The 21,954-nt window shown below is 34.1% G+C and overlaps 1 protein-coding gene across 4 annotated transcripts in view; it reads right to left on the bottom strand.

The window, feature by feature from the left end:
- Positions 1-21,954, bottom strand: part of LOC133194103 (tyrosine-protein phosphatase non-receptor type 4-like) — a 78,376-nt gene that overhangs the window by 9,162 nt on the left and 47,260 nt on the right. For all 4 annotated transcript variants that reach the window (XM_061330073.1, XM_061330072.1, XM_061330075.1 and 1 more), the window contains one exon: positions 10,387-10,528. In XM_061330073.1, the coding sequence (XP_061186057.1) occupies positions 10,387-10,528 (142 nt within the window). The remainder of the gene's footprint in view (positions 1-10,386; positions 10,529-21,954) is intronic.

Genomic DNA, 21,954 nt, shown 5'->3' with positions numbered 1-21,954 from the left:
GCCAGTACATAGATCTTATTATAGAATTGGCAAACCAAAACACAGAAAGTGTATTATAATAGGAGAACCGATAATCTCCAAATTAAGTGATGCTGGCAGGATCTTCTCTCTCAACTCTCTCTCTCTCTCACACAAATAGTGTTGTCTTCCAAAATTGCAGAAATAGAAAATTTAACCTCTATATTTACCAATATTAATAAATTTAGCCTCCTGAGTGCACATTTTAAAAGCCCTTTGAATCTACCAAATGAGAGAATGTTCTATTCACTTTTTTATATTTCAATTAATTTAGAAATGTTTTTTATAAAACTCTGCACAGACAAGACAGAGTGATAAAACAAACAAGAGTCACATTCAAACAGACAGACAACACTTAGATGTCCCTAGCCAGAAAATTGTGTGGATTATTTGACCTTTGTTTATATTTTCCTACATCCTGATTTCAAAACATGACATCTCCAATAGAGAACCCAGAAACGGCAACATTACCTGATTAGAGGGCAAGTCCAGTTCATTAAAGGCAGTGAATAAAATATCTTCATAATTAATCATTGTGCCCATGTCTTCTAGCTTCAGATCTGATTTTACTTCATTGGATTGATGCACACCATCTGAGGATGTCACCTCTGATTTGATATTTTCTTCAATCATCTTTTATCAACACTTCAATGGTCTTTTTTAGTATTCCAACCAAGATTATTTTAGCGAAAAAAAAGTACTTTACATATATTTGGCATTTTAAAAAAAATGCACGTGTTCCAATAATGGGAATTCCAGAAAAATAAAGTGAGCTTATATCATCTAATTAGCACATCTTTTCATCAAATTGAATGGTTTTCTACAGAAATTAACTTTTTCAGTCTGCATATACTTTTAAATGTGCTATTCCTGACTATGACGCAAATCCATGTGTGGAATACAATGATTTTTCCAAGAAGTGATCACCACACTGTCATTTCGAGGGATTTCTTAGAAATTCAGACAGATGGAAGGCTGCGTCACTCATTTTTCTCTCCAATACAAGATAAAATCTCTTAATTTTTTTTGGTCATATATATGTAGCATTTTCAACAACAAAAATACTCCAATCACCACAGAATTATGACACCTACTGAGGAGTAGACCGTGTAAAACATTTCTGTAAAGATGAACAGGTAATCAAGATATACCAGAAATAATCGCATAGAATATGGCTGATGTCTTTGGAAGTTGAGTTATACTTATCACAAAACTGTGTTACCCTTAATGATTAGTATCCACTGGAAAACATCCCCAGAATCATTATAAAATGTTCACTCAAATAATCCCACCACAAACTCTCATGACTGAATGTCAGTATGTCATCCATGAACACCAAGATTTCTTATGAATCGGAATGACATTCTAAAGAAGATTTTTTTCTCTTTAAGGATCAAAAAATCTAGTTGTGTAGTTAATCCAATCAGTAAAACAGTGATGCGATTATATCCCACACTAATTAATGTCACAGATCAGAGAAGAAGAACAAGATGCAGGTTTCCGAGCCCACGCAAATCACCAGACAATTTATTTCTGTACATAGTAAACATGCCTTCTCCCCGATCCCTCCAACATGCATTCCCTGACATCTTCTATCAATCCCTCTTCTTAAATCTTCCTGTCACATATCCAGCTAATCTTTACTTGGAGTCAATAACATCATTTTTCACAGAATGGAAGGGACATATAGCTACAGAAAGGTCACTATTTACTATTTTTCTTCACTCATCATCAGCTACAGAATGAGACAAGGTAGTTCCAGTATTAACTAACAACAACAGTTCAACATCAATCCCTGATCCACCAAAGACGTCCGTCAAGGCTTTGCCAGCTACGATGTTTTGACATGTGCATGATATTGAGTCCCTGGTTTTTATGCACAGGAAATGAGTACATAAACAAGTGCCAATAATCACCGGCCTAATGACATTAAACACAGGGTCAAACACATTGTAGTAAAGGTGAGAGGATGTAGGTCAAAAGACAGGTGTGTTAATATATATGGCATATATCTACACACCTGAACAAGTTTTATCATTTGGGGGTGGGTGGAGGGGACTCTTCAAATGAGTGTTGATCTTTGGTAAAACAATTCCATCCAAGGAAGGTTATGAAATAACAAGTGTTAAGTAGGTGTGGGATGAAATTTTATATGTCAATAAAAATCGTAATTCTTGATTAAGAGTGCATCTTTACCATGTTTACAACAGTTCTAAAAAGAAGCGTTATCTATGCCATTTGGATTTCATGTCCTTATTTTTTTTTTCAGTAAATTGTGTCTGGTAAATTTGTCTTTAAGGAGTTTCTCTTAATAACAAGTAAATTAAAAGTAAAATATTCTCCTTTTGAATACAGAAACACATTATGCAGAGAAAATCACAACAATGATGGCCCCAAATATACAAGGTAGCTAGAAGAATAAACCTAGAGTATGTATAAACACACCCAATAATCAAAATATTGCCCTTAAGAAAGTCGCACTATAAAGACAATTGCTACTCTTAAAAGTAGGGACTTTTTAATGGCAGGTAAATAAAAAGAAGGCCACGAGTGCTATTATATAGCACATTTTTTATTTAGGTGGGGTGAAGGGGAGGGGTAAATATAGATATATATATGATAACACATACTATTTGATGGGTAATTTAGTTCATCATGTAAATTGACATTTAAAACTTCTCTTGAAAGGTAGCATTCAAAGTTTTGCATTATTCCATTTTTTCCATTTCTTGCAATTTCTATTCATTTGGGGAGAGGGGATTCTTATTACACTTTATAAAATTTACGACAGGTACCTGGTTCCTCTATAGATACCTTTATCACTCTTGTCCTAAATGTGTTACACATTGTAACTAAATTTTACAGGTATTTACTTAAAACCTTTCAAATGCCACACTGGAGTTTTCTCAAAGCACACAAATCATTTTTTTCTTTCAAGTCTTAAAAACTATTAAAAAAAAGTTATTTGTCATTTTTCTCACTATAATACTTTTGAAGATACATGTATATGCTAGGTATGTCTTTTCATCAATAACTCGGATGCTTTTTTGAAATTCAAAGTTAATTAAATATGACCAGAGACCTTCCTGTCACCTAGAAAAATTCTTCATTTTTAACTTGGCTTATTGCTTAAAGCAAAGAATTTTCTTAGTTTAACACACATGCATTTTGAGAGGAAAGATAACTCTCCACTAATGGAGGTAAAAAAGTGTATGCATCAGGTGTTCATATGCATGAGACATAGATGGTATGTCGTTTATTTTTATGTTACTGTTACAATGGAATTCAATATTATGCAGAATCTCGTCAAAACACTGCCCTCTCCTACATACCATTACACTGCACCATCAGGGTAATATGTCATAGCAACACACTTGTCATTAGGGATTCACGTGGATGGAAAAATGGCAGCTAGAGTATATTAAAATACTACTTGACAATCAAAACAGGCAATTTCTTGATTTCACCACATCAAAATTATCTTTCTGATTGTTTTTTTTTTTTTTTTTTTTTTTGATGATTCTCCAATGAAATGTCATGAATTAACATATATTACAACTATTATAAAACTCTGCAATAAAACAGTCCTGCAAACTTGGAAGTACTCACAAAAAAAGCCTCCAAAAACAAGAAAACAAAAAAAACTCATAGATCTTCAAGAGATTTGAGATTCCTTATAATTGCTGCAGGAAGCTGACCGCCTCACTTTAAGATCCCTGGTATTATACATAAAGATACTAAATGCTGACCGTTTACTTCATCAGAAGCCACTCCTTACATAAGATACAAACCTTTATTTTGTATGCATCCTTCCTCATTAAACCTTTTTTTGGAAATCACAGAGAAAGGTCTGAATTATGAGCTATTCCTTATAACCTCTGCAGATATACATTTGTTGCCTTGCACAATTAATCAGATTTAAAGATTACTGTGAATTTATTAATCCTGCATGTGCAGTGCACTTGAATGGAAAAATGACATTAAAAAGAAAATATATGTATATTTGCAATTCTAAAGGCACTTAGGATTTCAATATGATCAAAGTTAAAACTGTCTTCGAGTAAGGTCTGCCCGCAAGCTGAACATTATACTATAAAATAGTTATGAGGTTGACAATTTTGCATAAGTTTATTGAAAAGAAATACTCCTAACTTTACTTACACCAGCATTGAGTTGCACCAATCCAAATGCAAGGTCACTCCCTATCAAACACTGTCTAACAACCAGGGGACCAGAAACCCCTGGCTCTGATGATGTTTGACTAGTTTTTCTGTGAGCCTGAGAAGTTGTCTCCCCTTTACTTGAGGATCTTGAGTGATGAGGTTCCCCTTTACTTGAGGATCTTGAGTGATGAGATTCCCCTTTACTTGAGGATCTTGAGTGGTGAGGTTCCCCTCTACTTGAGGATCTTGAGTGGTGAGGTTCCTCTCTACTTGAGGCTCTAGACTGATTAGATCTGATGTCTTTGAGACTTTCAGTTACTTTGTGTGATTGTTGATAATCTATGGCACTTTGAATTTCTCCACTTGGACTTTGTAAATGATTTGATTTTAAGTCACATGGGGTTTTTGAATGATAAGTTTTAGTGTCCCTAGGACATTCAGCTACGCTAAAAGATTTCAGTTCTTTGGCACTTTGTAACATAGAGTTTTCATCTTTGTGTTGTGGTAACATTTGACTATGTCTGACTGAGGGTTCAGAAACTTCCTTTTTCTTTTTTCTCATCACAGATAACTGATTGCTCAACTTGCGTTGGTAAGCAGCCGCAGAAAACTTGGCAAACTTTTCTTTTAGTCTGCTTATGCTACTTGGATGCTCTTTTGCAGTTCGGAAAAGGTCAGTTTTATTTCTACTTAGAGTTGACTTTTTCCTGACAATTTTGTTTGGGGACCCTGGAGATTGGGGTTTCTTAGTTTTCTCACCGTTTTGTTCATCATTATTCATAGTTGAACCAGATTTTCTATTGTATGTTGATCCATTCAAACCAACTTGATCTTCATCAAAATTTAAACTTTCCTGAGGACCAGACAAATTTTTCTCCAACATCCGTGTTTCAGATTTGCTCCTCGGTGACCTAATTAAGACATCATCAGAACGGCCCCTCTCAGAATGAGGGTGTGGGAGCAACATAGCATTATTACATGGAGGACTATACAAACTCTTGTGTCTAACAATGCTTGAAGTTCTCAATTTGTGTAAAATCTTTTCCGAGTCTGTGATATTAGTGCTGCTTTGCAATCTGTCATTAGAAAATGTCTTTGCTCTGGCCATGCCTTTAACACTAGAGTTAGTAGCAAGCCCAGCAGTATCTAAGGACCTCCTTTGGTAAGAATTGGCACTAGTTTGAGCAGTGGTTTTAGCGTGACTAGAACTTTGTCTTCCTATATGCCTACTTTCACTTTTACATATACTTTGTTGGGTACTTTCACTTTTGGACAAACTTGATTGAGATCTATTGTATAGTAGCTGTTCATGTGTTGATTGTCTGTATTTAATTTCCGTATCTGCTTTGGGAGTTGATCTCCTTCTCTCTCTATCAGATGTTTTTGGAACAGATTTCTCTCCTTTTCCAGGATTAGCTCCCTTTGTTAATGTCACACCTTCTAACTTTGAATCTCTACTTAAAGAGTTACTTTCCCTCACTGTAGCTTTATCCATAAAAGATTTACATAACCACTCCTCTAAATCCACAGAAGAATACATTAAGTTTTTCATTTCCTGGTTTACAACTGAATTATTTGGAACCTCTTTGCGGTTTTCATTAACAATGGCTTTGATTCTTTCTTCCAGTGGGACTGCTGGCTCTTCATTTCCTGTCATTCCATGTCCCATAGCAAGAGCAAGTTCTTTTGGTATTTTCTTGGTGGGGCGAGTTTCCAGGCTTTCACTTCTGGTGACTCTACGACGACGAATTTTACTGTGAGGTTCAAGTCCGCTAACTGGCTTGTCCCTATTTCTCCGAAGTCGAGGTGAAATAGGCGCAGCCATGCAGACAACCATGACAGTCTGACTGCATAAGAAATTCTAAAGCTATTACACAATTAATTATTCAATATAATCATAAAAAAAAATCTTTCCTTAAAAAAAATTGACAAGGTGGAAGTTCACACACAGTCATAATGTACCAGACAGCATTTCATTACCGGTAAATTCCAAACAGAAATAGAATCAATATATTATTCAGAATAGCTCCAAAATGCAGTATGAATTTTGACATCTTTTAAAACTTGATCTCATTTTCATAATACATTCACTGCTCCCTGAAGTGTGACAATGCATTATAATCCAATCAAAAGTTTCCTGTCAAATGAAAAATAATTCAAGAATTCTTTCCTCTGTCCTATGAAAAATCTCCCAACCAAGGCATTACACAAAAATTTCATAATCACAAAATTATGATCTTATTCCCTCACATTTTGTCATGTCTATTAATCCAACATCTCTGAAAGAAATTAAGAAGTATGAAACCCAAGAGAAAAAAAAGAATTTCAAACTTGCACAAGTTGATCCACCTTAATTATCCTTTTTCGACAGAATCACTAAAAAACCTATCCCTCCAAAATAAACTCCATGTCATGGTCTTAAATTCCCAACTTCTGTTGATGACAAACACCCCGCTACAACATAAGACATAAGATCCGTGTTTGGGGTATCACCAAAAAATGTACCTCTCTCTATCAGTGTGCACTATAAAGGGCGATCCTTTAATATTCCAGCTAGGGTTAAAATTCCACACTTTAGCGTCATGCGTATGAAATATGACATGGTGTTGAAAGAAAAATTAATGACGAATCCTCTCCCAGACAGCTCAGGTAGAGAGGGGCACTGCTGTATAGAAATTAAAGCAGCAAGTTCTTAACGAATACGTCAGGAATTCCTAATGTGGCCATAGTATGTATTCAAATATATTCCTTTTTCACCATGTCAAAGAAATGTCTCTATGTTCTCCCTATGGCTGTAATTCTGTTAAAATTATTTAACGATCCTGATGATATATTTTTTTCTCTCTCTGGATCTATATTCAGAAATATATCACTCAACGAAGTATTCACGTCACAACATAATTTCGGAGAGGTTATTTCTAAATTGTCATTTTCTGTGATTGTTATTTTTTCCACAGGCCTCAATACATGATCAGAAACCCAGGGTTTCACTCATTGTCCCTCATTGATTAACAACCTAAGGTTTGTTAAACATTCGTACTGCATTCCTTTCTAGCCCTGCAGATTTGCAATGAACATTGGGAAGTGTTTTTTTTTTAATATCCAAAGTGTGTGTGTGTGTGACTCACATGGTTGAAAACTAGTTTCTGAATTTTTTAAATCTTCCTTTTTTTTTTCCTTTCTGATAAAGTGTCAACGGGCCCCCATTTTAGAAATCTCTGTCAGCATAATTCTTGGCACATGTACCTTTACCTTTAATGTCTTTTTAAATCCCCCGATATTAAAATCGTGCATCTGAATTCAACCTTACACTCTTATTTAAATCTCCCACAATTCCTCAATAGATATCGTCTATCTCTCTGTGAAAGACGATCAGACTGCAAGTGAAAGAAATGTTAAATGGAATTTTCACCTACGAACAATAATGATTTTTTCCTACGTGCACCTATCTGCAGACAGATTCATGGATTAAAAAAAAAAATACACAGACATTTCTTAAAAGTATGATCTCCATGAATTTAAATTGATAAAACACACCTGGCTGAGGTGTTCAAGAATTCTACTTTTTCTTCTTCTTAGGAGGAAACAATATTCCATCATTTTATTATATATACCTCCATGTTACTGCCTTGCGTTTAGAGAATCCTGCATATTTAATGAAATGTCACATTTATAAGCATCCCAAGAATTTAAATTAAAGGCTAGTTATGTAGTTAAAATGAAAGCCACCCTTCATTTCCAGCCCATTGTAAATTTCGGGGCTCATTTTGTAGCATTCCTTGGAATAAAGGTGAAAAAACAAGTTTAACAACTTCATTCTCCAAAACATTTTAGCTATAAAAAATTAATCAGTGTTTCATGAATTTTAGCTGTAAATCTATCAGCATGAATTTTATCTCTAGAAATCATCAATGTATCGCTTCCACTTCAGACCTCCTTGAATGACACACTTCCATGAAATTCTACTTTTTTTTTTAGTATAAACATGTAAAAAAAAAAATCTTTGTGAAAATTCAATTAGCAGTTATAGACAACCTGAAAACTGGAAAACAATTTGGGGGGAGGGGGGTGTTACACCTGATGTTGAGCAAAAAAAAAATACCACAAAAATAAAACTCCAATGGCTTAGTCCATGATAAAATACCCTTTATCTGAATTCTTTGCAGTCTAGCTATATGATCTATTTCCCCTAGCTCTTCAAATTCCTCTATTCACAAGGGTGTTATACGGTATTTACATATCTATCAAGTCTCCCATACTCCACATACTTCTACCTATCCACTGTGATTCCGCATAGTGTTTACATATCCATGTGTCTACCCCTGATTTGCTGTATAATTTTATTAAGTGTAATTTAAAACTGGGCTGGTTTTTTTCTTCTTCTCCTTTCCTTCAACCCCTTTTTTCAGCTCTGCCACCAGGTAAAACTTGCTTGAAATTTTTTAACTATTCAGCAAAGTTTCATGTTTTCAAACAATAATGTTCCTTTCTGCAAACTAAGGTAAAAACTTATGGCATTCAAACAAAGAAAAGAACCCTGACTTATCCTTATTTTTTTTCTCTCTCTCTCTCCGAGTTGTTGTCAATGAATTCTCTATAATAAGGCCAGTAGAAGTGGATTTTATATCAATCAGCCATTGGGAAAGCCAACAGAAATTCTAATGGATGATTTAATGATTCATTGCAAGACATAGAGATTGCATATGGAAATCTTCTAAATGGATATTTGAATACACTGATTAATAGAAAAACACCATCTGATCTACTGATTAACCAAGAAATGACAAAAACCCAAGAGAGGCTTGATAACATTTGGTCTGTGATTGACCTTGACCTGTGGCCTTGACCCCAATGATGCCAGCCCTGATCACAGAGGTGGGCCTGTAGTAGAAATTCAGGGATACACAGAGTTCCCCCTGCTTTGTATTTGTCTCTCATCTGAAACTCCCACTTCCAATTTCCCCCATGTTCCTCTCCCTGTAACAAGTACAGAATATTTTCTTCTTCTTCTAAATCAGACAAACATCCTGTGTCAACTGTGTGAAGCAGACATCTTTCCTCCATTTTAGTTGTTAGGGTAAAGAGAGTTGTTGTCTAGATGAGCTTTATTTGGTAGCTTTATCCCATGTGTTAACAATAGGGCTAGGGTGAGTGAACTTCTTATTGGACAATTGTGATAATGTATGGCCCAGGGCTAGGATAAAATGACAGTTAAGTAATGTATTAGTTACTGAGATTTAATCTCTCTTTCTCTCCTCTCCTCTCTCTCTCAGAAATACTTAAGTGAAAGGTAGTCCATTTAATCAGCAATGGTGACATTTTGTGGAAACGAAACAATGGAATTTCTAATGTATGCAAATGATTGTCACCTATGTCAGCTTAAACAAGACAGCATATATTCAGGTACATTATAAAACAAATTTATCTTCTGCACCTGAGCAATCCAATTTGGATTTATAGATCAACAGCTATCAAGAATACACAATATTTTTTTCTTGATAAAATGAAAACAGCCTCTCGTTTCAACACCTACGCATAACAATACTGTACATGTAGTAAAGAAAATAATGCATTTCTCCTCCTACACAAACCGGTCTCCATCTTACTAACCCTTTTATTCCCCTGTACCAGCTTTCATCTTGACAGACACAGACTTTGACGTCACTGATACAATATGAACTGAATCCCCTCTAGATACACCTAGATCTGCCTACATGTTTATACTTACAATTATTGTACATGTACCAAGTGAAGTATGACTGAGAACAGACTGATGAAACAAACACACAGGTTTGTACAATGCCATTTCTAATTTGTGGCTATAATCAGGACATTTACACATATTTTTCATCATACAATCAAGTTTTTAAAATATATATGTATTATTTCTCACAGGGTTAAAAGATCATGAATTAGTTAAGGTTACAGAGGTTACCTCCCTTGATAAATTTATCAAATTACAAAAATTTGTGCAATTATTTTTTAATCCTAAGCCATGTAGTTTAACTTAATTGAAATGTATATTGTGGATGTATCAGTTGTACATGGTTTATTCTTAGCAATGTCATAGGTCATTAGTCAATAAACTTGGAGAAAATACAAAATCTCTGAGCATTATCTTCATGATATGCAAAACATAGAGATCGTGACAAAATTCTCATTCGATCATAGCAGGTCAAGGTCAATGGTTGTCATGGTTACATACCAGGTACTCATCGTACGCAGGAAGTTCGCTATTGGTATCAGTATGGTTGTCCTTGTCTGGGATGTTGACATCGACGACCTTGATAGGAACAGGTTGAGGATAGGTGTTAGCTGGGATCTTGTGTGAAATGAAGCCGCCATCACTACAAAACAGAGAGTATACAACTGTAGTCAATATATATATAAAAAAAAGATAAAAAATTGTTACAGCTGCATTCAAGTTGTTCAACAACTTCTGAAATGATTTAATGGATGTATCACCTCATTAGAATTGTCCTCACAACATTAGGGGTTCAGAGTCCACTCATGGTCATGGGACCCCTGACAAACTACATTAAATTATTTTACTGGCTGACTGCAGTGACATTTTTTTCCAGGAAATTGCATATTGTGATTGTTTTTCTTATCTCTCGACCAATCACATTAAGCCTTTTAGTGACAAGCAACCTGTAGAATGTGCATTGAAGTGTAGACTGCTTATATACTTTTTATTTACATTTTATGTCAACTTATGAAAGCCCCTGTTTGATTGGTGCCTCTCAATAAGGGAAGCAAGTCCATTAAAAAACATATGAAGTTTTTCAGGGGTCCCACGATCAGAGAAGGGACTCAGGACTCCTGACGATGTGAAGATGCATTAGAACTAAAATTTCCTTAATTTCTTTTCATTTCTGAAGTGACAACAGTATGGCAAACTAAACACATTGCTTCTAAGCAGAAAACTGTAGTATTTTTAGTCTTTATAATACATACTAATTGATTTTCTTTGCAAAGGTTTATCAGTCTGTAATTCTCAAAAATATCCATGTTTTGAAATCTTTATAGACACAAATTAATTATTTAGCATGACTGAGAAAAATTTGAAATAAAACCATCTTGATCAGTTGACTGTTTGTAACTATGATCCTGAATTTGAGTCAACCTATTCTCAGTTACATATTCCCGGTGTACTCGCAGTCAGAACTTACAAAATCAATGTGTTAGTGTTCCGAGAGTCTTTACCATCTCTAAATATAAAATAACAATCAATTTACGCTAACATCTAGCTAAAAATCTCTCCACAGAAAAGCGGGTTACCTTTCAGCAGAATTTCCTCGAAACAAACATTTCATGCAACTCGTAAAGAGTTTGAAGACATCAAAACGTGGATTCTGAAACGCCATGAATACACCAGAAAACAAATTAAGAACCATCCATTTTTTGTCACATAAAAAGAAAAACTGACTCTGAAACAGTCCAATTACGGTGGAAGAAGAAGGAATGTTCAGCTTAAAAATTTCATTCTATTCCATAGAAAGAATTGCAAGTTAAAGTATCAAGATTTTCTTATATATTTATATTCCAGGGACATCCCGTCAAAATGGCTATGAATGAATCACACAATCCATTATAATCCAGGAATCTCTGTCATATCAGTTATAAAGCTCCCACTGTTGACAAGCTGAAATTAACAGTACCCTGTTATATAAATTTTGATATTCCAAAATCTGGATTTTTCAGTTTGGACTAAACATTGATCGTCTATCCTATTGATGATGTGGACTATAGGACTGGAACACAATTCTGGTCATTAGCCACACATATCTCAAAGTACATCAATTTTCAGGATAATAAAATACCTCCAATATTTCCACAAACCAAGAGAACACTCTGATTTTTCAATTGATTGTATTCCAGTACATAGAAAAGCTGGAAACATGAGTATTCCCTTTTTTCTGCCGTTTGACGGAAAAGAAGTGCAGATGTACCCTATTGATATTCCAAGCTCACTGCTAAATGGCAGACAGACATGAAATTCAAAGGAAGCAAACAAACTTCAAACAATCATGTCCTCTGCATCATATTCTAGGGTTCTCAAGTTAATACAATGCCCCAATTTTTGCCAAAGATAATAAACCAAACTCAAGGAGGACTAAACTATTACTTCTAAGCCTGCTCAGTCCTAAATCCAATATTGTAGAGACTAAGTCATTTCTGACCAGATATACAGAACTATCCACTGGGGAACCAAACCAATGTTTCTCCAGATCACAAATTTTCCTGAGTTTTTTTCCCCCTGTTTGATATGGCTTTGTGGAGCTGATTGTCTGTCACCATAATTAGACTCCCACTGTGTCTTGTAAACTAATCCCTTAATGAATCCGACTTCAGTGTGTGCTTACACATTTTATTAAATTAAGCACAGAGACAACATAAACTAGGGATGAACATGAAACTTCAACACCTCCTCAGTGTTGTTTAATTTAATGATTTGCACGTTCTTTCTTAGGAGTGGTGAGCTTATTGCTTGTAAGTCAACTACTTGTATTGAGTTTTTTTCTCTAAATTGAATGAGAAAGAATTTAAAGCAATTAACTTCAAATCAGTCAGGTTCAAAGAATAAATTATCCCATAATTTAAATTCATTGCAATGATTAAATTGCTCTCTATAAAACAAAATTTTAATTTACATTGGTTATATTATAACTGTTTTGATTTTTTTTTTTCCGCATACAGCACTGTTTTAAGGAATCACTGTCTAGTTAGTAGAGTATGCCAAGGTATCAACGATAGTTGGAAACGTGGGATAATTTGCATAACGTTGATGTCCCTGGCATACTCTACTAACTAGACAGTGATTTCTTATATTTCCATTTCATTGTGAAATAAAATTGAAAATTTAGATTTTAAAAATGTAGACTAATAGATTTAAATTACACGAGGCCTCACATGTCAATTTCAATAGTCCCCGCCCACTGACGTCAAACACAAAGACAGCCGAACGAGAGTTAAATGCATATTAGGCCTTCTTAGCTCCTGACCTTTCGCTTGGCGAAATTTGCATTCCGTTAGAATGATCAAGAAATCAACTCTCCTAACTGTCAAAGAGTTATCACAGAGAAAACAAATAGAAAAGGAAATATTTGTACTTTCACCAAAAGATCATATATGCTTTTTCTAACAATAAGAGTCATGTTTTTGTACAAAACATTCACTTAATGTGGTACAAGTCATTCAAAATCTTCAAGATTATAGAAAAAATCAGAAAAAAGAAATGCATAAAAAAAAAGAGAGATGTAGAAACATGACAAAAAGAATGGATGTTTGTAACTCATTTGACATGTTCTTGCTGGTAAACACAGACAGTATTAATAAACAAAAAAAATACAGTCTGGGTGTTATTTAATATATTATTGCGTATTTATTGAGAAAAATCTATAGAAATGATTCTTTGTGGGTTATAGCCGGTACAGAACATACAGGGTGACCAATAATTACAAAACTCAGGTGAGAAATCATTTTGTTTTTAATAAATATCATATAGCCTTCCAGAGTCCTTGTTAACACAAGAATCTGCAAAATAGATGAAGCAAAATTATTTGGGAATTGGTTATATAGCTTGGAGACATTAACACTATATTTTATTTATTGCATAAAATAACCATTAAATTAAAGGTTTGTATTGTTGTTTGGGTGGAAGTATAGTGCAATAATTCAGTTGGGACTTGATCAACATTACTATAACGGGATATATGTACACCAAATTTAGCTGGAACTCAACCTTCTTAAAAACCTTGAGTCCTGGGACTTGTGTTAACAAAATCCTAGTGAGAACCCTGCCTTCATAGGCCCAAAACATAACTTCGAAAAAAATTTATTACCCCTCCTAGTAACTCAGCTGAAAACTCCTTTTTTTAAAACTTTATTACACAAAACATGACTTATTAGAGAAACTTTTTACCCCTTAACTCTGATAGGAACTTCCACAAAATCAATACAGATTCGCTTAGGAGTGCATAGAATGAACAGTTCTCATACTAAGCTAGAGTAGACCCCAAAAGACTGCCTCCATGCTTCAACTTCACTCAGTGACAAACGTCTGTTGGAGGGAGTGGACTCAATATCTGACGAATTCAGCTTCCCACTGATGATCATTGAGAAAAATGAAACTTAAAAATATATAATTATACAGTTGAACCTCAGTATCTTAAACACAGATATCTCGAATACCCTAGATATGTAGAAGTGATTTGGAAGTCCTTATCATGTATTTATTTAGTATTTTACCCTCAATATCTTGAACTCTACTATCTGGATATCTTGAAGTTTTTTCTCAGTCACATCATATTCGAGATAACAAGGTTTGACTGTATAATGAAGACCACACTTAGATGTGAATGATAAAAAGACTCTTAAATCTTACTAATGCATTTTACATCATTATAATGATCAACTTTGAGAAACAGCTACACGTTGCCAATGGTGCACAATGAAATCTAAATCTCTTCTCCAGACAATCAAAACAGAGTTAATTCATGAAAAGTTGACTGCCTTATTTTCATTCTTGAAAATACCAAGTCCAATTTCTCTTCTGCTTGATTTATACCCCTGTATTCTAATTAATCCAAATATATCCTGTTTTCAGGCCTGTCAAATCCATTTACCACAGCTAAAGCATCCTGAAAACCTAGATTTACATACCAATATAAAAATCAATAAGTAACAAAATTCTGGAACAGGATATTAGAGATTCTGACTAATTGATATTGATCCTGTATTTAGTCAAACCACTGAACAGCAGAAGTCTCCATAATAAACCATTATATATAAAAGTCTGTAAAAATTCAGATCTGATAGTTCCATGTATTTATTTTTACAACTGTAAGAAGCTAAGGTGTAAATTTAAGGGCAATTATGCTGATTAAAAAAACTTCAAAATGCTACCTTAGTCTTTTTTTTTTTTTTAAAATTGGTGAATGCACTTTTTCTTCAAAAATGTATGGGGTTTTCTTTTCTTTCGGGGCTTTTCTGGGTATTACCCCATCACAAAGCCATGGTATTTTTTTTCTTGATCCCTTCAATTGTCACTGAAATATATGCAAGCTAGGGCCATGAAAGTCATACAGGATTCTTCTTGACTCCTTGCTATGTTGGATTCCTGCAATACTAGAGATGACTCAGACACCAGTACACAATTATACTTTAATTCTTATATGCAGCCAAACTCAAATAATTTCCTCTTACTTTAGGAGAGAATATGGAAAAAATTGCATTACACCAATATCAATTGCACAATACAAATTACAGCATGTGAAAAGTTAACATATATGCATAAGTATGGATTGAATTTCTTGAGGAGTTGTCTTCCCTTGATGAAGCTTTGATATCTTTATCTAATGTCAAATAACTTCTCTCATTCTGAATCCTGAATTCCAAGTTTCTGGCAAAAATTGTTTCATATTTTACAATTTAATATGCATGCTTTTCTCAATCAATTTTGAAGCTTGAAGTATCATACAAGAAGAAATATTATCATACTAGAAGAAATATTATCATACAAGAAGAAATATTATCAAAAGTAAATACATGAATGTTAGAAAGCAACTGACTGAAATATAGGCACACTTGAATCCCCCATTACAATCAACTTTCCTCTTAATGTCCTGTCCCTGCCCCCCCCCCACCTCACCCCCCCCCCCTTTTCCAAAAAAGACCCATTTTAGCTATAAACAACAGTTGATAGAGCTATTTACATCATCCCATTTGGACAAGGAAGATAACTCTTCTTGCCTTCCAGATATGTCATATATTGTACACTTAAATGTAACAAAAAAGAATTTATTTTCTGAAATATACTAACAGCATTATTGATCTATCAAAAAATCCTTAGTAAAAAGAATTTGCGACTTAATATTTTAAGAATTAGTTGTGTCCACTGAGTTTGAACAAATGTCATGTTTTGGAAGAAGTCAGTTTTATGTTATGGACAATACAGGATTGGAATCTTAGATGCACAGGATATTCTGTCATGATTAAAGAAATACAAAGTCTACTCTGGACTATTCCCATCTAATAAAATGTGTGTTTGTCTGTGTGTGAACATACTAAAGTTACTTTTGTTTTATGTGACCTTTCCTGATAATTTTTTTAAAATATAATCTTTAGCTTTTTTTAATTGCATGATTTTCCTCAAATAAATTTTATCACAAGTTCTAAGTGATAGGTTTCTTCTACTGATCTGAATTCCATATAAAAAGACTTTGCTGGACTCCATTCATCCCACAGCATAATAACAAAAACACCACCTCCAACCAATCAATGAAACCTTTATACCTACAGTTGTTATTTCCCTGTCAAATACGTTTCTTTACTTTTCTACAATATCCTATGGTGCTGACAAAAGCACATATTTGAACAAACATGACACTATGGTTTTTAAGTAGTGGATGTTTAAATATTATGACAGCTGTCTAATATAACTTCACCCATAGAAATATTTAGAAGCATTTGTTATATATTGTTGCTTAATATGTGATTATTTTCTAAGAATCCACAGAGATTTTGAAAAACGACCAGTTGAGGGGGTTTCAGGTGGGGGAACATATACACCACACAGAGAGAATTTTGTCCACCCCCGCCCATCTTGTTAATCAAAGGTGGCACCACAATTCGTGATTTCAGTCAGTCTATTTCCATATCCATTCTTCTACAGCTTTTTGTATATTTTCAAACTTGAAGCCAGACTTCATTCCTTGCAATATAAACTGTACCTCCCACCTCTGTATAAATACTTATAATTATCAACTTTCTTCTGTATAAATCAACAACTTTATTTCTGCATCATCCTCTTCATATATACACCACCTTAAAGTGTTTTAAATCTAAGCAACAGTGGCTTTACCTCACAGCAACAATAAGGTAGTCCCTGACAGGTTGATAAAGTCAATATTTGTCCTGCCCTAAAACACAAAATATGTCTACTCCAGAGACAAGATGGACAATCACAACCAAGGTCACGTCAACACGCCAGCACCAAAAGTCAACACTCCCCAACAAAGGACCCGCTTATCATGCCTATTTAAACCCTGGGATACACAATCATTTTCCAAGTTCATATATAAACAGCTACTGAAAGTTACTTACATGCTTAAATCACTAAACAAACACATTTTAATTTTTACTGTATATTGATAACCAGTTGTTTTCTATAAATTTTTGTCAAACTTTTTATTCTTAGTACTGCTGCAAACACTAAGCATAAGTTTTCAGAAATTGTTTAAACTTATATGGTGAACCATAAATATTCAGAATTTCCCATGTAACAAGGGATGTTACAGAAAGTTCAACTCTGTCAAGAAAGACAACCCTAACATAAAACTAGAAACTGTGGAATCCTTTGTGGGCAACAAAATATTTACTCATTTGTGGGAATGTAATTTAAATTTATGGGTAAGTCGTACATGAAAGAAAATTCAATTCTTATCTTCATATTTTTTTACTTTTTCCTGCATGATACGCTGAAACTAAAAGAATATTAAATTTGCATTGTAGGAACTGGTGTGGTGAAAGGAAAATTGAAAGAAAGGGGGGGGGGGGGGTTATATCTTAATTTCTCAAAAAAAAAAAAAAAAAAAAAAGAATACGCAGCTAGGTTAAGGACTCCCATATATACGTCAGCCTATGCAGAGGTTCGGTAATGCTATTATGACGTCACGTTAAAACAATACAAATGAATCTCGATGAATAAATACTATATGTTCTTTTTAAAACACATTAAATACTTTCGTTTATCATTAATATTATAAAGATAAATGGATGTGCAACTTATCTTGCCATAATAGCACTTAGCGTATGTAGAATGAAAGCCAGCTTGATCTCGCTGTACTTACTGAGATGACGTCATTTCTTAGTTTGACACGCAGTTTCTCTGTACTTGAGGCGTGGATCAAGCTTTTATCGTAGCTTGTAAAAATAAAAATATATACGAAACACGCGTAGTCGGACCAAAAGAGAGAAATATTCTGAAATATATTAATCCACATTTTATTGTCAAACTAAATTGATAATGTGTAGACTTTATATTAGGCCGTAGGGAGCACATTTGTACAGTAACATGCTAGAATGACAGGTCCAGCCCCTCGAAAATATCAAAAGTTCAACGATATCCGCTTCACTATAAATTCTAAATTTTTAAACACATGTAGCTATTATCCCTACTATTCTGAAAAGTGCTGGGAGCTGGTTGTGCTTTGTTGATTTATTCCGTAATGTAACATTATTCCAATGCGAATTACATTTTTGACTGGAGTTTTTAGAAAGACGGCTAAATTTCAAACAATTCCCGAGCATGAGGAAGTTGCTCCCAGCACTTTTCGTGTTAAGGAATTTGTCTCAAAGAAAACAGAATAAATTTTATAGCGTAAAAATGCCCGAATATCGTTGAACTTTTACGATCTTTGTAGTAGTACATATATGTTCTAATTTTAAAATTGTCACGTGACAAACAGCTGATGTAAGCGATGTCGTTTTGGCCGAACTCAGCAGAGACCCGATATATACAAGTGCAAACACCACATATCACCTTTATCAAAACTAATGCTGTTAAAAAAAAAATATTAAAATTGTATTCATTTTCCCTGAATATATTAAGGCGTATATTTCATGGGCGTCCTTAACCTAGCTGCGTATAAGATTTCATTTTCTTGACTATGCAGAAATTCTATTCTAATAATAATAATACCCATGATAATTATAATTAATTGCATGCATGCAGAGTTGTAAATCTTTAATAACATTAACTGCTGATTTCCAGAAGTCTTTTGTGATTTCGCAGAAATTTATCAATAAATGTAGGTTTAATTAAGTTTTAACATATTTGAAAGAACTAAATGGTGGTTTATTTCAACAATTAGATTATAACAAAAATGTAATGTACACTCCTAAAAGTGAGCATGTAGTTAATGAAAACTACAAAGACTTGTTCTCCGAGCTTCCTACGCAGTCGTCAGACATAAACGCCCACTGCCTGACAACAGAGGACTTATTAACAGTAGAAACCTGCTCAATTGGCTGTCACGCAGAATTTATACACCCCAGACATTAGATTCATCCTACTCGTAACTAAAGGCTCATGGGTTATTACAGTCACCAGAGTATCACACATTTTCTCAACCTATGACCAACTCAACACACCCTAGAACTTGGACTCTTGTGACATGATAAAAGCCTACATTTTGAAGAGGACTCTGATCATTTTTTACATTGCCTGAAAATTGTAGAAGGAGTAAAGATGGTATTATATAAATAGTGCACGTTTTTGAGGGTAACAGTTAAAATTGACACCCCAAGGAAAACCACTGTCAACCGACGCGTCAGCGGAGGTTGACAATGGTTTTCCGAGTGGTGTCAATTTCAACTGTTACCCTCAAAAAACGTGCACTATTTATTTTATTATACTGAATGTCTTATTGATTTCGGATCTCATAAAAAAAAAATTCGGAGATCGTCGTTAAGTTCACGCTTAGAAAGCTTTCAAACGGTTAGAAAGCTTTCAAACTCACCGCTTCTATTTTCTCAATAAGAAAGCTTCGGAAAAGATATACCAACCTCTCTATTGTTTGTTTGCTACTCAAAAAGTCCTCGCAAGGATGTTTCGTCTGTCGTTTGTTGTTTTCAAGTAAGCTACATCGGACGCAAGCTTTTATTGACGTCGTTTATTTGGCTTCTTTCAAACGCACAACTGACGTTTTGAGAATTCTACGCTGAACCGTACGCGCATGATTTGAACGCATGTGACATTTTCGTAATGTTACCCGTTGCCAACTGTGTTGCTAACGCTGAGGGTAATATTACGGATTGTTAAATGCGTCTAAACCAATCAGATTTTAGTATTTAACATGAAAGTATAATAACTATAAAGATGCAATGTATAAATTTCAAATATTAATTTGAACAACATAGAAGCACCAGGGGGTCACAATTTGGTAAAAGGCCCCTAGCTTATCCCAATCATAAATTACTAGTTTTCTTACTAAATAACCAGGAATAATAGAAATTTTCAAAGGTACATTGTATAATAAATTTTCAATATATGACAAACTTACCCCACTCTGGGACCTCATGATCAACTCAGGGGACATTTCAAAATTTTGGGAGAGGGCTAACTGATCATTGTTATCATACTAACTGTTTACATGCTAGATGTTTATGGATAAATTAAATGTTCTGTGTATTGTACTTTCAAAAATGACCAATTTTTTTCACAGCTTCTCTGGAATAACATAAAAAAAGTTTTTGAAGATTTTGTCAATTGATGTTGATAAAGTCATTCAAATGTCTGTCCTACCAGCTTTTTTTCTGCTATATGTTGATAAATTTTTTGGAACTATTATTCCATTGCATCATTATGTGCCTTTTAAAGCAGTGCATTCCTGGTATTTAGGTAATTAACTATTTATTTCTTTAGGTGTGGTTCAATGGCCTAGCTATAAAACTGAAAATGTTCAAATCAAAGTTTTACATCCAACAAACACATTGCACAAAGAAGAATAGTAACCATGAGATAGCAATACCATCACATGACCTATCATATGACCTATCAAATGACCTAAAGACAACTTAAACTCTGAATTCAATCCAAATCAAAAGTTATAACCTTGACACCATTTCTCTGTCTCGTTACCCAATGACCTTGATCCTTGATTCATGACCTACAAAACAATAGCTTGTCACTATAATTCTTCTAATCTTTAAGATATTATTCTGCAAGAAGTTTGTACTTAAACATATGGTCTGAATAATGTACTATAAATCTTCATATTGAGGATATTACTTTTAGGTATGGCCACAGCCTCTAAAGCACCTGCTCAGATTACGTAATGCTGAAATACGACACCACCAAGAGCGAATTTAATTAAGACTGTAAAGTAATGCATCCAAATCAATCTGCCATTGAGGATCAAACACAATCCAAGTTGCAATTCATTTTGTCCCTGATTATTGAACTTGGTTTTAAAAAAAGTAGGTTGGAGAATTCTGTCATGTCCCTACACCATTCATTATAAATACAACAAAATGTAGGAATGTCCATACACCATTCATTGTGAAAACAATGAAATGTAAGAAAGTCTATTCAGTTTTTCACATACATCAATAAATCCAATTTGTTTTTATACCCCCATAATCGAAGTGTCCAGGGTTAGTTTTTGCCCTGTCTGTCTGTCAGTTTGTCCGCAAAAACTTTAACCTTTAATCCCCTGATGGTTTATTTTCTTTTACATGTTTTTTCTTTCCAAAAAGTTATTCGTGTTATTTGACGCACCACAACAGCTATCATTAAATGTAGATATAATTGCTGCAATTTTATTTTCATAGATATAATTGATGCAATCTTATTTTCAAGTTATTATTCACTGTTTCAAAGAAATTGATAAATTGCTATCGCCTGTTGGTATTTTCTTTTGTGGTGCATGGACTAGCACCTTTGGTTGCTTAAATTTCTGTGGGCAATCAGATGGGATGCTCCTTAATATGGCTTTCAAGCTCTGTTCGACAAAAAATCAAATTGAATGTTGATTTTGTCTTCTTTTAATTACAAGATGATTTGACATTTTCTTTTAAAAGGTAATTTATGGAAATAGCAAACAAATTTATTCACCAAAATGCAGATTTCCTTTTGACTGCACCATCATAATTATGAGGTAAATTTACCAGCTACTCAAAATACAATCAAATTTGAAGAAAACATGAATTTGCATGCTCATTTTAACTCATTTACAACTTTAAAAATAAAGAAATGGTAAAAAAACAA

Source organism: Saccostrea echinata, unplaced genomic scaffold, assembly GCF_033153115.1.
Source record: "Saccostrea echinata isolate AGI-Se365-2 ecotype Australia unplaced genomic scaffold, CSIRO_AGI_Sech_v1 ptg000028l, whole genome shotgun sequence".
Classification (NCBI taxonomy): domain Eukaryota; kingdom Metazoa; phylum Mollusca; class Bivalvia; order Ostreida; family Ostreidae; genus Saccostrea; species Saccostrea echinata.
Note: the sequence above shows the minus strand (reverse complement) of the source record. Positions and strands in the feature narration are given on the sequence as shown.